Consider the following 17,303-nt stretch of genomic DNA (forward strand, 5'->3'; position numbering starts at 1 on the left):
CCAACTTTGGCCTGCGTGCCCTAGTTTCGGCACCTCTGGACTAGAAGTACAGTAGCTGACAGGTATCTGCAGATATTTTTACCCAAGTTTGTCAGTCTGTATCACCCAACATGTTTTGCATTCACATGTGAAAGACTTTTAGATTATGGACCTGTCTATTGATTTTCTTTGTTTCTATTTTAAAAGATTTAATGAAATGTTAGGGTAGAATCATAATAACAATAGAAACAGTGAACTTCAAATCATGAGACATCAGCAAAAACAAACAGCTTTAAATTTCACTGACTTATGAATATGGTACTGAATTTATCAACATCCTAGCTAGCAAAATGTGTTACATGATGTTTTTGAAACAAAATGTCTCATTTGAACTGCTTCTTTTATACAATGAATGCAGCATTGAGAGATACATGCACAACATACTGACATAGGGCAGTTGGAGACATGTTTTCAAAGTGTTGGAAATATATATTCTGAAATAACAATTTGTTGCATTCCTCTAGATTACATTAAACATGAAAAGTCAGAGACATAATTTTCACATATCAAAATGGTAATTGTGTCCATTGAATTTCAGTTAATTTGAATGATGCTAAGTTTCTTAAATAGACTAATTAAATTATATTAATAATAAACGTATTTAGCAAACACAGTTTTTTATGTTCCACAATACTGTATGTGCTGTCTTTACGAGACATTGTTACCCCCCCCCCCCCCCCACCCAGCTCTGAAAACAGAGAAGGCACCTCTACCTGGGGGTCATTAAACATATAAAAAGCCCTTCACACCTCACACCCACCCCTCCTCACAACCAGCTGTAAGGATTCCTGGAAACTTCCACCAGTTCCTATATACATCCACATACGTAAGGTTTCTGGATGTTTCACGAGTTTACTTCTGTGTATTACCTTTCCAAGCACTCTGCCTCATTTATCTGGCAAACCTACAGTTTAGCAGAGATTTCCCATCCCGTATTTGTCCGTATACAGCTCTTTTCATGCAGTGGAATGGGACAACATTCCTATTCCTAAACTTGAGCAACTTGTCTACTCAGTCCCCACACGTTTGTAGACTGTTATAAAAAGAAAAGGGGATGCCACACAGTGGTAAACACTGTGTGGTCCTTGTCCCAACTTTTTTGAGATGTTTTGATGCCATGAAATTTAAAATCAACTTATTTTTCCCTTAAAATGATACATATTCTCAGTTTAAACATTTTATATGTCATCTATGTTGTATTCTGAATAATATATATATATATATATATATATATATATATATATATATATATATATATATATACACATAATACGACTGAATTTGTACTTAATTTGATCACAATTTAATAAAAACATTGTAAGTAAATTGTAAATTTTAATATTTTCATTTCCATGGTTATTCAAACAGTGATTAATTGATATACAAAAAGCAAGCAAAGAACATTTACGTTATCAAAGAACATTATCACTGACTTCAGTCAAACGAAAAAAAATGCATTTGTAAACTATATTTTACTTTATTTTAGTGTGCATTAGAGGGAAGCATGAAATAAGCACAATCACAGGGCATTTTCAAATAGCACCTGGAAATGTTTATGTATTTTTAGTGTACTTATAAAATAAATGTACTTTACATACAATGTCTATGTCTTTTTCACTAAGGAAACACAATCCAACCTTACGATAACATACAATACTAAATAATATTAAATGTCCCCCACCCCAGAATGTGATTATTACCAAGGGGGGCCCACTTGCTGAGGGCTCCCAAAACCCTAAACACTTCTTTGCTTCCATTGACAAACCTGAATATTAGATTAAAGCATGTGCTTCCTTCAAAACTAGCCAAAAGCAGAAGTGTTATTTGGTTTTCTCATTTTAGCAATTCTAAAGCAGAATCCCATGCTTTTATGTTATGAAAAAAAAAAGCAAGAAAAAAATGATCTGGAACAGGCGGTGCTAAATGTGTCACAGGGGAGGGAAAATTATTCCTTTACTATAGTCAAGGACAGCACTGTTTCAGCACCAAGCCATGGACAGCGCCACAGGTCAACATGTAGACGACATTAAAGTACTCAAGCAGAGAATTTGGAATAAGAGTGGACACAAATGTAAAAAAAAAATTCTCCATAATCCATTTATATTTGTGACACTGAGGATGTGAACCCTTCCTCTTTGCAGAACCTTTTTTGGCTTCCATTTAAGATCAAGATTCTATTTGAAATATTTTCAAATCATACTAAAGCATGGCCATCAGGACTAATACAACAAAGGAGGCATAACGATTACTAAGACATCCTGAAATTCATTAAAATGTGTAATCAGATTGTTATGCTGATAGTGGAATATGTTTTTTTGTTCTTTTTCTAAAATAAATTCAAGCGGAAAACAATGCAAAACAGAAGTATTTACTGGTCTCGGCTTGCGTCTCCCAATATGCAAATCCACACTCAGTTTCAGTTTATTAATCTGACTGTCCAGGCTCAGTAGATGGCACCATAGCCACATTTTTAAATCAACCCGAGACTAAGCCTCGCTCTCAAACTCAAAGAAATGCTGTCGGACCAACGCATTTTTTGCGGCCATTATCATAGGGAACTGTGAGACCTGTGCTGTCTGTTCATGAAGTGTGCGGTACTCTTTTCAAGAGGATGTGTGAGTTTGTACGTGTGCATTATATTGGATCGGATGCGTGGGCTGCAGAAACAATGATGAGCTGCGTTTTATATTTAACTAAATATTCCTGTCATAAAGTAGCGTTAACAGTTGTCATCCAAACACATTCATCCACATACCCAAAAAAAGACATATCGCCAAATGTCATGTTCATGATAAAACTGAGATACTTAAAACTGTTGCATCGTATTAGTTATGTTGGTCTTACATTTTTCAAGTCAGTGGTGTTGCCTTAAATGTGTCAGTCCTAGATCCTAAAGGAAATGCGTACATGACTCTTATTAAATTTGTCGTCATTTGAAACCAACCGAACACGAGTCCTAAAAAATATAATCTTACTGGATTAAGTGGAGATTCAAAGTACATGCTTATTTGATTCTTGAATTCTATTGGATATGGTGGAATATTTATCACAACTCTGCTTGCTTTGTACTGGAATAATGTCTTGCTACTGGACAAATGAAATCAGTAGGATTCTTTAGTCTTTCCCCCATTCGGTATAATATTTGTCAAAGTTTCAAGATGTTTTTTTTTTTTTTTAATTCCATTCATTCATTCGGGACGAGTTTTAAAATCCTATAAATATTTTCTTTACATACGTTTGGACCGGATGTTCTACATCAGGAATAATAATACTACACACGGAAACTATGCTTTCTATATGAGTGTTTAATATTAAAAATATGTTGGATTCAAGAAAATTAGATTTCGAATTAGAAAGTCTATTAGTCCACCTACTTTTTTTCTTTCTTACTGGGGAGGTAGCAGGCTTTCCTTCTGATCGTTCCTGTTAAATAATATGGCTACCTTAAAAGCTACTTTATGACTTGATGTTTTTATGTGGACCCATAAGAGTCTGCAGACTGTAGATCTCCATCCATATTCCCCTGTATCTCACATGATGGTTGAGTCCAGCGCCTTCCTCTAGAAGCGGACTGCCTCATCGCTCCATTCTGTCTCTACTGTTTGGACCGAGGGAATCAGTTTTGGTCCCAACACCACCGTGTCTCGTCTCTGCACTGGACATTATCGGTGATATGAGAGCTAATATAGACGAATCCGTGTGCCATAGGCGTCAGATGTTCTTCCCAAAGCTGGATCTCTATGCATTACTGTGATCGGAGAAAATAAACCGCAAGACACCGTGGCGCTGCGTGGAATTACAGCGGACACGATGGGCACATTGAAGCAGATCCTGCTGCTTTTCGCAGGTTTTGTTGCCGCAGCTCACGGTAAGTTGAAAGTCTGTTTTATAAGCTGGGTGTCATTGCTACAATCCCCTTCAGGAATATGAGTTTTCTTGGGTATAACAACAAAAGTCCTTTAGACCTTGAATTTAGGTGGACGCTGACTTTGTGTTTGATTAAACCAAATCAAAACTTGCACACGCACACAAAATTGTTTAAGTTATGGCATATATATATATATATATATATATATATATATATATATATTATATGTATGTGTGTGTGTGTGTGTGTGTGTGTGTGTGTGTGTGTGTGTGTGTGTGTGATTTTGGTGAAATTACGTGGATATTGCATTTAGATTGTATTTATTTATTTATTTACTTACTTATTTATTTATTTATTTATTTAAATTCGTCACAATGCCAGTTAGACTTAAGTTAGCAGGGTAGGAAGAAAACGCCGTTCATTATTTTAACATTATTTTATGTTATATCATGTGATATTTACATGCAAAATACAAACCCCCAACTATTTTTTTTACATCACATAGGCGTGTCGGTATAAACTTTTTTTTTCTTTTGGTGGGGGGAGATCAGCGTCAGCTGTGTTGGTAAAGGAAGGCCTATGGTTTGTCTGTAGTCGAATGGTTATTCCTAACCATCTCTGGTTGTTCACCGGTTTCCACGGAGGTTCTACGGCGTTTCTATAGTCTGTTAGTAGATTGACTTTGCAATCTGTCTGAAACAAATTTTACATACATATATATATATATGTAAACACAAAATGTATGTGAAATATATATATATATATATATATATATATATATATATGTATGTAAAATTTAAATATATATATATGTATGTAAAACATATATATATATATATATATAACCTAGGCTATAGCGTTCGAGGGAGCCACATTGTGATATTTAAAAGTAAGAATTTGCGCATAAAACATAAGACTGATATTTATGATATAGCATTTGTAAACTATATGCAAAATCATACATTTAAGATTTCAAATGCATATCAAACCACATTGTAAATTTTACAATTAATTTTTATTCATTTTCATTTTGTAAATATACCAAGGTTTAAAGTGTTTTTAAGGCTGCTGTTGGATTTGCAAAAAAAAAAAAAACTTTTAACTCAACAAACCGTTCTTGTTAACTTTCATGCACTGATTCATGCATTTCTTTTGCTGATTACGCCCCCAACTAGGCGGGCACAATGACCTTTTTGCTTTTGACATTTCAGAAAGAATTTGGACCCAGAAAAAGTGATGTGTGACATCAGAATTACCAAGTGAATAATGATCGTTTCCAGTAACCTGTCACTCACGTGAGATCGCAGCAATAGCAAACTTGATTGCAGATTACAAATCAACACTTTATAATATAGACCTACAGTATATTATATATACAGATCCTTGCATATACCATGAAATTAAATATTACAGGAAAATGCAGACTCGTGGCCTGCTCACCTCTATTACCTCACTGCAGATGTACTTGTGTGAATGAGCACTTTAGCACGACCGTGCCTCTTTCTGTCTGTAAACTTCAATTCAAAGGTTACTTTCTGTATTCCCATTATGGTCAACATTTTAGAGGACATGCTTTATCAGAAGAATTAGTGATGCTGCAGGCACTTCCACTGCTTCCCAAGCCTGTGAAAGAATCATTAGTTTTGTCACAGCTGTGCCATCAAAGTTAATGACAATGACTGCTGCTATTCCTTGTTCAAAGGCATGTGGGGAGTTTTCAGGGACAGGCATTAATTAATCTAGTTTTATCAGCCATGATGTGCAAACTAGTAGAAAGTATGTAGCGTTTATTTGTTGCTCAAAGGTGTATGTATGTTTGTCTTTTATTTTATTTTATTTTATTTCATTTTATTTTTTTACTTTTTCAAAAGGATGTTGAAGCCTGATCATAGCCTGGCAATTTTGGGGTCTTCTTATAGTGAATAGTCTCTCAAGCACTTAACAACAATCTTTATTACAAGGTATGAGCCATAGAAAAAATAAATAAAAATAAAAATAAATCATCAACAAACAAACAAACAAACAAACAAACAAACAAATTAATATTCACAACTCCCTTGCTTCAAAACTTGGTTAAATGAAATGCTTCATGTTAAAGAGCCCAATTTACACTGTTGATGTCAAACTGTATGGCAGCTTTTTCTGGATATGCGTGTTTCCCAGAGGATTTTGTGAGACTATGGTGTTTGGACCTTGGACATAATGTATCTAGAGAGGAGTGGGGCATGCTCCTGTGTGTTAAATGCTCCAATCTGGTGTTATTTGAGAACATAATTAAGAGTATTTGCATTTATTTGTACCTGGAATTTAAAGTGGACTCTGACCCCTTTGTAGTTGAAATAGTTTCTTTCAGGTTTCACATAGGTGTTTTTAGGAACCAAAGCAATTTGAATACATAAGAAGAAGAAGAAGAAGAAGAAGAAGAAGAAAATAATAATAATAATAATAATAATAATAATAATAATAATAATAATAGTATAATACTGAAACTTCAATAACAAGATTCAGCCATCATTGTTTAGATATTAAAATATATATTTACATGGTCACATTGTAAAGTGTGCAGTATGAGCAGCTGAAAAGCAGACTATGCTCAACAATCAAAGATGTCTGTTAATTTTTCATCACCACTAAATTAGAATAATTTATATTAAAACCTATTTATTTTGTTGTTATAATGTGAGTGAATCTTAAAAAAAATCAGGGCTTTGGACAATACATCATGGGCTTAAGCCCCCAAAGTAGCTACACATCAATAACCGATTACAAGAGGAGAATATATGTTGTTATCTTCTGATCTGTTTTAAAAAATTGTGCTCCAGTATGATCACTGTTGATGATGAACCATTACTTTAGTTGAAAATGTACTCTCTTTTGGTATAGAGGGTTTGTATTTCATTAAGTACATTTTATTTTATTTATTTTTTTAAATTTGAAGTACATTACATGCACATTCAATACAATTAAGTATCATTTTTTAAGGAAATAACTTGCTCTGCCAATAAAATTGCTTTCCTTTTTAGATGACATGAGATTTCTTGTTGATAAAGATGAGCTGGCATTGAATGCAAATAGACAGAAGGTTTGTATCTGATGTCATATGAAAAGAGGCACACCCATCCTCAAATGTCATTGATATTAATTTAATTTGCAGACACTATAGCTTTGAAATGGCTGTTTGATCATCCAAGACAGGTACAGTGACAGCCAAACAGAGTTGTTGTCAACTATAAGATGCGATTAAACTGTCCAGCCTCAGGTCTCACATGCAAATGTGACATTCGAGGTCTTGAGAGAACAGTGATTAAACAGGGGCTGAGCAGAGCTTTGTTATTAAAACAGACCCTTGTTGACTCAAACACCCTAACTGAAATTAAATTTCACTAATACAATCAATATTCATTTTCCTTTGCTATTACATTCACCTTTTTTTTGAGTAAAGGCAACTTCCTCCCAAATTAATAATGATTGCTTTGCTGTGTTTATTTTTCTTTAGCCATACTTTTCTTTGAAAGTTTCCATGTATGTAGTACCATTTGCAACCTTATTTTTTATTACTTTTTTTTTCAGTAATATGTATTTGTGAGTGAATCAGGATAGTTAATGAGAAGTAGAGCAAAACTTCATCTTTTTCACATGGATTTGATTAGATCTTGAAAATTAGGAATACCAGAATGGAGGCAGGTGGTCTGATTGAAAGGGGGAAACAAAGAATTAGAGTCAAAATGCAGATCCATTGCTTATGAATGAAGAACTTCTATAAATAAATGGTGTCTAGAGAAACACTTCAGTTTTGGCTTGGTAAAAAGGGTTATGTCAAATAATTAAAATGCAACTAATGTCACAGACCACGTCTTTTAAATGGTGTTGATTAGGCAGGCAGATGCAAAGTCTGGAGCCAAGAAACATCCATAATTCAGTGGACAGCTGGCTTGATGTGGCAGTGCAACCTTTTATTTCAAGTTTTTGACAGCTTTTCCTCAACTTCCCAGTTCTTGTCTGCATAGCTCATTTTGGTTCCAAATGCTGTATGGTTACCAATTCAGGTTGTTTGGGTAGATGTGATGACCCATTTAGGTTATACAAGTGCAGATCTTTCTCATACTACATGCATATACGCAATTAAAACATTAGCAATTCAAAGGAGGCAGAGTCAGCTGAAATAACATTACTTTTTGGTCTATAAATGTGATTTTAAGGTTGTGAAGCTCAAGAACAGAGGGGGAAATCGACTAAATTTAATTAGACCACAAGTTGTTACATACAGTGCTTTAAAGAGCGCATGACAAAGGGGTAATCCAAGAAAACAGTCTTTAATAATAAATCCACAGAGAATAAACGCAAGTAATCCAGGAGTAGAGGGTAGCACAAACACAATAGAACCAAACATCAATAACCGGCCAAGGAACTAAACAGAACAGGCAGTAATTATACAAAAGCTAGAGAGGGACTGATAACTTAATTAATGAACACAAGTGAACAGAATAACGCAATTAGAACAACTAGGGAAACTAGGGTTGCATTCCACTCCACTTTTAGGCATGCACTCGCAAACTTCCCTAAGCACGTGCTCTCGGGGGAATTCCCGCAGCCATTTTGAAGTGCAGTCCACTTCGTGAAGTGAATGAGGGAAGTTTATATGGACAGACCCTCAACCCCTCGATTTTGATGGAGGGAGCGAGTCTGCTTCATATGCACACTTCAGGCCACTCCATAGACCACAATGCATCACGATTATATAGCAGATTCTAAGTGATCAAGGGCTTAGGACGTTCCAGTTCAGCCCATTCCATGGGTTCTGCCAGTAGTGGGCACTCATGCAATGTAATCAATGATGTACTGTACATCCGAGTAAATGAGACAGTGGGAAGTGTGCAAGTGAAGGGCATGAAAAATTAACTGGAACGCAGCCTAGGAAATAAACAAGATGGGGAAAATGGAACAGAAAGAATCATAAATAAAAGTCCATGAATGTTAAAGTTGTTGTAGGATAGAAAATGGACATTGTTAACGAGTGCTCTTGGCATTTTTCAAAAGTTTGTAGATGTTTTAGCATGAGTGGTAGCATTTAACTGATATTATTTGGAGACTAAGCAAAGAAAGTCCTTTGCTGTACTCTGATATGCAGAAAACAAGCATTGTTCTTAAAACCCAATACTTAATTTAATCTGGAAATTTCAGGATAGAAGCACAATATTTTAATCATATAATTCAGTACAATATTAAGTAGTGTAACAATACCACTCAGTGTTAGAATGTGTATACAATTATAAATCTTATATAATAAATATATTTTCTCTAAAAATTTCTTTACTTTCAGAAATGTATTTTTTTATTACATAAGCATTGTATAGTAAGTATTGAAAAACAAAAAGAAAGTTAACATGTGACCACTCACATATTTGTTCAGTTCATGCAGATCGAACAAATGATTCACTAAGAGTATCCAACAGACATGACACAGAACTATTTATTTATTTGTACAAGGAACAGTGCAGGAAAAACAAGAGGTGCAGTCCTTTATTGCCTTATTAAGTATGTTATGTTGCTGCAGATAAATTAAGGATAAATAAACAGTTTTGATTGAACAAATATAAATAACTGCCACTGACACTACAACGTTTGGTGCTTGGGTAACGCAGTACTATTGTGCAACACTATTTTGTTATGGGATTTTTAACATTTTTATTTCCATAATCCTTTGTTTAGTCCATATTCATGCATATTAATGTCCATGTTTATGATGACACTCATTAGATCTTTGCACTGTGTGCATTTTATTCTGTCTGGTGGTCTTTTGACAACCATATGGTAACCCCCCCCCCGCCCCTTTTTAAGATAATCAGTTTAATTCATTTCTTTTTTATTTGGAAAATGACAGAATTCAGATATAAATGATACATCATGATTCAAAGAAGAATCATATGTAACACTTAAAAAAAAAGAGCCACATTTGAGTTCTTCCTCACCATGTCTTATTTTGCGACACATATCAATTTGTATTTTTGCATTATTTCATATATTTTTGCTGTCACATGTAAATACTGTACAACAGTCCCTGCCACTAATAGCCATGCAGGTAAATGGACCATGGTATAAACAGCATATTATGGCAAAATGTCCACTGTCTCTGTGTTTTCCATGTATACTGTATTGCTTAGTCTGTGAGCGATTAATTTAGTCTGTGATGATCTCTCAGGAGGTGTCATGCCCTGTAGTGCTGTTGAAATTATACATCCATTGAAAGGCCAGTAGATTTTGGATTGAGGACAGGTGACATAACAACTCTGGGATCAGTGTTGCTGTGGGAGAGAAGAGACTTATGTTATTTCATGTTGATTTAGGGCAGGGGTGTCAAACTCAATTCCTGGAGGGCTGGAGCCCTGCAGAGTTTTGTTCCAAACCTGCTCCAACACACATACCATGTAGTTTTCAAATAAGCCTGAAGGACTTGATTAGTTGGATCAGGTGTGTTTAATTAGGGTTGAATCAAAACTCTGCAGGGCTCTGGCACTCCAGGAATTGAGTCTGACAGCCCTGATTTAGGGCATTTCTGAGACTGTCAGTTTGTTGTCAAAGGGGAGAAGGAGGCAGAAAAAAATGCACACAGTAGCAACTCACAAATAGGACTGGGTATAAGGAAACAAGTCCGTTCACCCAGTATCCAGTCAATCAACTCAGGTGGTTTAGACATGTTGCAATGGTTATTCTTTTGACAGATGAGTAAACTATCTTAAAGTGGGAGAAAGGCCATTAACTTAAAGCTGAAGCAGGCATATTGGATTTCATTGTAGTCCCTAGAATGATGAGCAAAAATATCACTATGCTTGATATTACCATACAGAGCAGTTGTTCTCAACCATTTTTTCCACTGGGCTGCACTAAGGTCCAAGTGCACGTCTCACGGGCTGCACGATACACAATTCATTATGTACATTAACAACGATTAATGTTTCATTATCAACGATTAACGATGACAAATATAATGTCATTTAATGGAAAACTATGTGAATGGCGTGGCAGGATTTTCTGTCGGTTGCATTTAAATCTGCATCTGAAGTTTCCCTCTGGGGTGCATTTCCCAAAAGTGTCATTAGCTAACTATGGTTGCAAGTTCCATTGAACTCTATTGGTAACAACGGAACTTGCGACTATAGTTGCTTTTGGGAAACGCACCCCTGTTTAGCGTGCAGTATCACGTGTCTAAACAAATAGCATGTGCTGTCAGTGATTTCAACCACTAGAGGCTGCTCTAGCAATGGGCCCAACCCGGAAAACTATCAGCATGGATTTTTGCCGATAACCGATAGTTCCAGCAATCAGCTATTGGTGGCAGTTAATTGGCAAAACTGACACATCAGTTGACCTCTACACCATACCATAAAGTGATGAATTCACTCCACAATTGCTTTATTTCAGCACAAATCCTGCATCATATTTAACCACCCACAGTCCAGCAGAACTAGGTGCTACATGCACTGGTCTCTGTCATTCTTTTTGATGCAAAATTACACAAACAATGATTATTATTTGCTATATTCGTAAATGTCAGTGCCTGATGCACTTGATGTGGCATTTACTGACCACAGAAAGCAGGTTTTAAATGAAAGTTTTTGAATGCATGTATGTATGTACGTATGTATTTCTGTCAGGACCACTATTGTCAAAGGTGATTGACAATTAAGCATACAGTTTGGATTGGCGGTATAGTTCTTTTCTGGGCAAGAGCAGCGATAACCCCCTAAGGTAAACAGTATAGCAGATATAATTAATGTTCAATAATTTAATGTACACATTTTTGTAATCCATCTGATTCAAAAGGGAATCATAAGGTTGTATCCTGACTGGATGACAGGATGAGCTGGGGATGGAGAAGGGTAATTAGCTATTGAACAATGTGAAAGCTGCTGATAATCCTGAAGGACTGTGATAGGTGTCGATTCCCTATAGGTAGACGTGAATCACCTGAGAGTCAGCTGATGCAAGCTTGACTGACGTGACCTGCCAAAACTAACTCTGAACTTGATGTACGTGCGTGTGTATGTACGAACCCGATTCCAAAAAAGTTGGGACACTGTACAAATTGTGGATAAAAACAGAATGCAATGATGTGGAAGTTTCGAATTTCAATATTTTATTCAGAATACAACATAGATGAAATATCAAATGTTTAAACTGAGAAAATGTATCATTTTAAGGGAAAAATAAGTTGATTTTAAATTTCATGGCATCAACATCTCAAAAAAGTTGGGACAAGGCCATGTTTACCACTGTGTGGCATCCCCTCTTCTTTTTATAACAATCTGCAAATGTCTGGGGACTGAAGAGACAAGTTGCTCAAGTTTAGGAATAGGAATGTTGTCCCATTCTTGTCTAATACAGGCTTCTAGTTGCTCAACTGTCTTAGGTCTTCTTTGTGGCATCTTCCCCTTTATGATGCGCCAAATGTTTTCTAAGGGTGAAAGATCTGGACTGCAGGCTGGCCATTTCAGTACCCGGATCCTTCTTCTACGCAGCCATGATGTTGTAATTGATGCAGTATGTGGTCTGGCATTGTCATGTTGGAAAATGCAAGGTCTTCCCTGAAAGAGACGATGTCTGGATGGGAGCATATGTTGTTCTGTAACTTGGATATACCTTTCAGCATTGATGGTGCCTTTCCAGATGTGTAAGCTGCCCATGCCACACGCACTCATGTAACCCCATACCATTAGACATGCAGGCTTCTGAACTGAGTGCTGATAACAACTTGGGTTGTCCTTGTCCTCTTTAGTCCGGATGACATGGCGTCCCAGTTTTCCAAAAAGAACTTAAAATTTTGATTTGTCTCACCACAAAACAGTTTTCCACTTTGCCACAGTCCATTTTAAATGAGCCTTGGCCCAGAGAAAACGCCTGCGCTTCTGGATCATGTTTAGATATGGCTTCTTATTTGACCTATAGAGTTTTAGCCAGCATCGGCGAATGGCACAGTGGATTGTGTTCACCGACAATGTTTTCTGGAAGTATTCCTGAGCCCATGTTGTGATTTCGATTACAGTAGCATTCCTGTATGTGATGCAGTGCGGTCTAAGGGCGCAAAGATCACGGGCATCCAGTATGTTTTTCCGGCCTTGACCCTTCCGAACAGAGATTGTTCCAGATTCTCTGAATCTTTGGATGATATTATGCACTGTAGATGATGATAACTTCAAACTCTTTGCAATTTTTCTCTGAGAAACTCCTTTCTGATATTGCTCCACTATTTTCTCCACTATAGCATTGCGGGAATTGGTGATCCTCTGCCCATTTTGACTTCTGAGAGACACTGCCACTCTGAGAGGCTCTTTTTATACCCAATCATGTTGCCAATTGACCTAATAAGTTGCATATTGGTCCTCCAGCTGTTCCTTATATATACATTTAACTTTTCTTATTGCTACCTGTCCCAACTTTTTTGGAATGTGTAGCTCTCATGAAATCCAAAATGAGCCAATATTTGGCATGACATTTCAAAATGTCTCACTTTCAACATTTGATACATTATCTATATTCTATTGTGAATAAAACATAATTTTATGAGATTTGTAAATCATTCCATTCCTTTATTACTCACAATTTGTACAGTGTCCCAACCTTTTTGGAATCGGGTTTGTATGTATGTATTTATGTTTAAATACTTACTCATATTTATAACATTATCTAGTGATCATGATCATGTCATTGTCTTAACAATCAATATCTAACAATTATTATTATAATTATTTAAAAAAATATATTATCCAGGTTATAATTTTCCTGCAACAACATTGTGTAATTTTATAAAGATATGTTTAGTCATTAATTTTTAAATGCAAACATACAGTATGAGTAGAGTTCTCGGCATGAAAGACCCATGACTGGCAGATTAACATGCCACTTCATTTCACTCCAGTGTGGTAAGAAATTAAATGAAATGAAATGTGGAGGATAAACAAAGTATATATATATATATATATATATATATATATGCTCAATAGCTAATAATCCAGTAAGGATATGACCTTCTGAACACACACACACACACACACACATATATATATATATATATATATGGTAGTGATTTACTCACCATTCAACAAATTGAAATGAATGGTCATTCTCCAGAATGTTTTTACATTCCCCAAACAGTTTAAAGCCTTCTGGAGTCATAATTTAGCTTTCAATGGGGAAAGAATTAATATAAACGCTCCTTTTCTTCCCATTGGTTCTAAAATGTCATGTGACCAAATGCCTAAATATATTCATCAACAAATGAGCGCAGCAGGGCAGAAAATCATCAAATTTGTGAATAAATATCTTCAAAATTGTGGAAATAAATATATGAACTGCTTATACATTCTGCCTAACAGCATTTCAATTTTGGGTGCACACACACACACACACACACACACACACACACACTAGTAGTGGAAAGTAAAAGTATTGCTACTTAATAATTTACTTGAGTACAAGTTAAAGTACTGAAAAATAACATGACTCAAGTAAGAGTAAAAAAGTAATTTGCTGAAAAACTACTCAAATTACTGCATTACAAAGTACTTTAGTATTATTTTTCTATTTTTACCCAAAATTAGACAATGTGAGTATTATGGAGCAGGGTCAACCCTAACCCTAACACTCACGTACTTTAATGTATGTTTCACAAGTGAGCCCTAGGAAATCCCTTATATGGACAAATGCATCAGATATCACTACAGCTGAATAACATGCAGATAGAGATATTTTGACTGATGAAACGTGGAAGACAATAAACACACAACTGCAATGCAACGCTAACTGACATAGCTTGTATCACAGTATAGAATTTGAATATATATATATATATATATATATATACACACTCACCTAAAGGATTATTAGGAACACCTGTTCAATTTCTCATTAATGCAATTATCTAACCAACCAATCACATGTCAGTTGCTTCAATGCATTTAGGGGTGTGGTCCTAGTCAAGACAATCTCCTGAACTCCAAACTGAATGTCAGAATGGGAAAGAAAGGTGATTTAAGCAATTTTGAGTGTGGCATGGTTGTTGGTGCCAGACGGGCCGGTCTGCGTATTTCACAATCTGCTCAGTTACTGTGATTTTCACGCACAACCATTTCTAGGGTTTACAAAGAATGGTGTGAAAAGGGAAAAAACATCCAGTATGCAGCAGTCCTGTGGACGAAAATGCCTTGTTGATGCTAGAGGTCAGAGGAGAATGGGCCGACTGATTCAAGCTGATAGAAGAGCAACTTTGACTGAAATAACCACTCGTTACAACCGAGGTATGCAGCAAAGCATTTGTGAAGCCACAACACGCACAACCTTGAGGCGGATGGGCTACAACAGCAGAAGACCCCACTGGGTACCACTCATCTCCACTACAAATAGGAAAAAGAGGCTACAATTTGCACAAGCTCACCAAAATTGGACAGTAGAAGACTGGAAAAATGTTGCCTGGTCTGATGAGTCTCGATTTCTGTTGAGACATTCAGATGGTAGAGTCAGAATTTGGCGTAAACAGAATGAGAACATGGATCCATTATGCCTTGTTACCACTGTGCAGGCTGGTGGTGGTGGTGTAATGGTGTGGAGGATGTTTTCTTGGCACACTTTAGGCCCCTTAGTGCCAATTGGGCATTGTTTAAATGCCACTGCCTACCTGAGCATTGTTTCTGACCATGTCCATCCCTTCATGACCACCATGTACCCATCCTCTGATGGCTACTTCCAGCAGGATAATGCACCATGTCACAAAGCTTGAATCATTTCAAATTGGTTTCTTGAACATGACAATGAGTTCACTTTACTAAAATGGCCCCCACAGTCACCAGATCTCAACCCAACAGAGCATCTTTGGGATGTGGTGGAATGGGAGCTTCGTGCCCTGGATGTGCATCCCACAAATCTCCATAAACTGCAAGATGCTGTCCTATCAATATGGGCCAACATTTCTAAAGAATGCTTTCAGCACCTTGTTGAATCAATGCCACGTAGAATTAAGGCAGTTCTGAAGGCGAAAGGGGGTCAAACACAGTATTAGTATGGTGTTCCTAATAATCCTTTAGGTGAGTGTAATATATATATATATATATATATATATATATATATATGTGTATATATATATTTTTTTTTTCTGTCTCACTGTGAAAAGAAGCAACATGGAACCACAGAGGCTAACTGTTTCAAACACGACTGATGTTATATAGTGTTTTTGGAGCAAAACATGACATTAGTATCATACATTTTGCTTAACATAGTCATCATGTTTGATGCTATGTTAAACAAACATACTAACTATCCCTGTTGCCAGGTGCAAATGTTTTATAACTAATTTTGAAAAGTACATTCAGGTATAAGATTGTTTTTAAGAAGGGCAAAAGCAAAGAAGGGTAAGTGAGGGTTTAAAAGAAAAGAAAGGGTCTAAAACAGTGTGAACAGAAAGGTGTCAGTAAAAAAAACAAAAACAACATGGTGTATGGGTAAGGTTGGGCATCGTTTGAATTTTAATGATTCTAAATCTTGTCAATTCCTAATTTAGATTCCAATAAGGTAAAATAATAAATAAATAAATACACAATCTTAGATATCATCTTATTGCAAAATATTTCATAGTTAGCTGATTACTACAGTATGAATGAAAATCAACTGACTTTGACAAGTACACTTTCTCAAGGATGTGTGTGCAGCAGAGAAAACAGCTTGCCAGTCTTCTTGACTTGAATGGTTTACACAGAAATGTAAAAAAAAAAAAAATTGACTTGTCTAATTGACAGACTTTATTTTTCCTTATGTCTTTTAATTGGCTAAGAAATTCAATCAATTGATTCAATTCAATCATTTGTATTTCATAAATTTTTTTTCATTGTTTTGACTTTTCTGACTTCGACAACCATTGTAGAGATCCAGACTAACATTAGAGGACACCAGCACCAGTGCCATTAAGTTCTACAGAAGGTGGCACCAGCACCTGACAATAAAGCACTCACCCTAATCGCACATGTACATCTTGATGTCTGCATTTACATATGCAAGATGTAGTTTTTAGAGTGTTTGCTCATCTGCAATGCATCTCTAAGACGTTTCCTGTTAGATGTCAAATAGACATTTATTAGAATGCATGTAAAACTGCTTCTAAGACATTTATCAAATTACATAGCAGATGTTTCCCAGATTTTTAGCAGACGTCTTACAGATGTACTTGTGCTATCTAGGTAGTTGAGATGTAGATACAATTAACTTTTATTACTTATTACTGTCATTCATAATGTCTAAATAAAATTTAATAAATACATACACATACAAAGTACTTATCTGCAGCCATCTACTAGTGGTAATTTAATGTCTTTTTTATTTTTAAATAAATCTTTGCTTTCAGTAATCAACATTT

At 35.8% G+C, this 17,303-nt stretch overlaps 1 protein-coding gene across 1 annotated transcript in view; it reads left to right on the plus strand.

Annotated features, from left to right (window-relative positions):
- The first annotated feature begins 3,403 nt into the window (after positions 1-3,403).
- The window catches only part of LOC109062300 (CUB and sushi domain-containing protein 1-like), a 602,118-nt gene continuing 588,218 nt past the window's right edge, over positions 3,404-17,303 (plus strand). Inside the window, 1 exon segment of the mRNA XM_042768416.1 lies at positions 3,404-3,907. Coding sequence (XP_042624350.1) covers positions 3,850-3,907 — 58 coding nt within the window. The 5' untranslated portion in view covers positions 3,404-3,849.

The sequence above is a fragment of the Cyprinus carpio genome, chromosome A13, assembly GCF_018340385.1.
Source record: "Cyprinus carpio isolate SPL01 chromosome A13, ASM1834038v1, whole genome shotgun sequence".
NCBI classification, from domain to species: domain Eukaryota; kingdom Metazoa; phylum Chordata; class Actinopteri; order Cypriniformes; family Cyprinidae; genus Cyprinus; species Cyprinus carpio.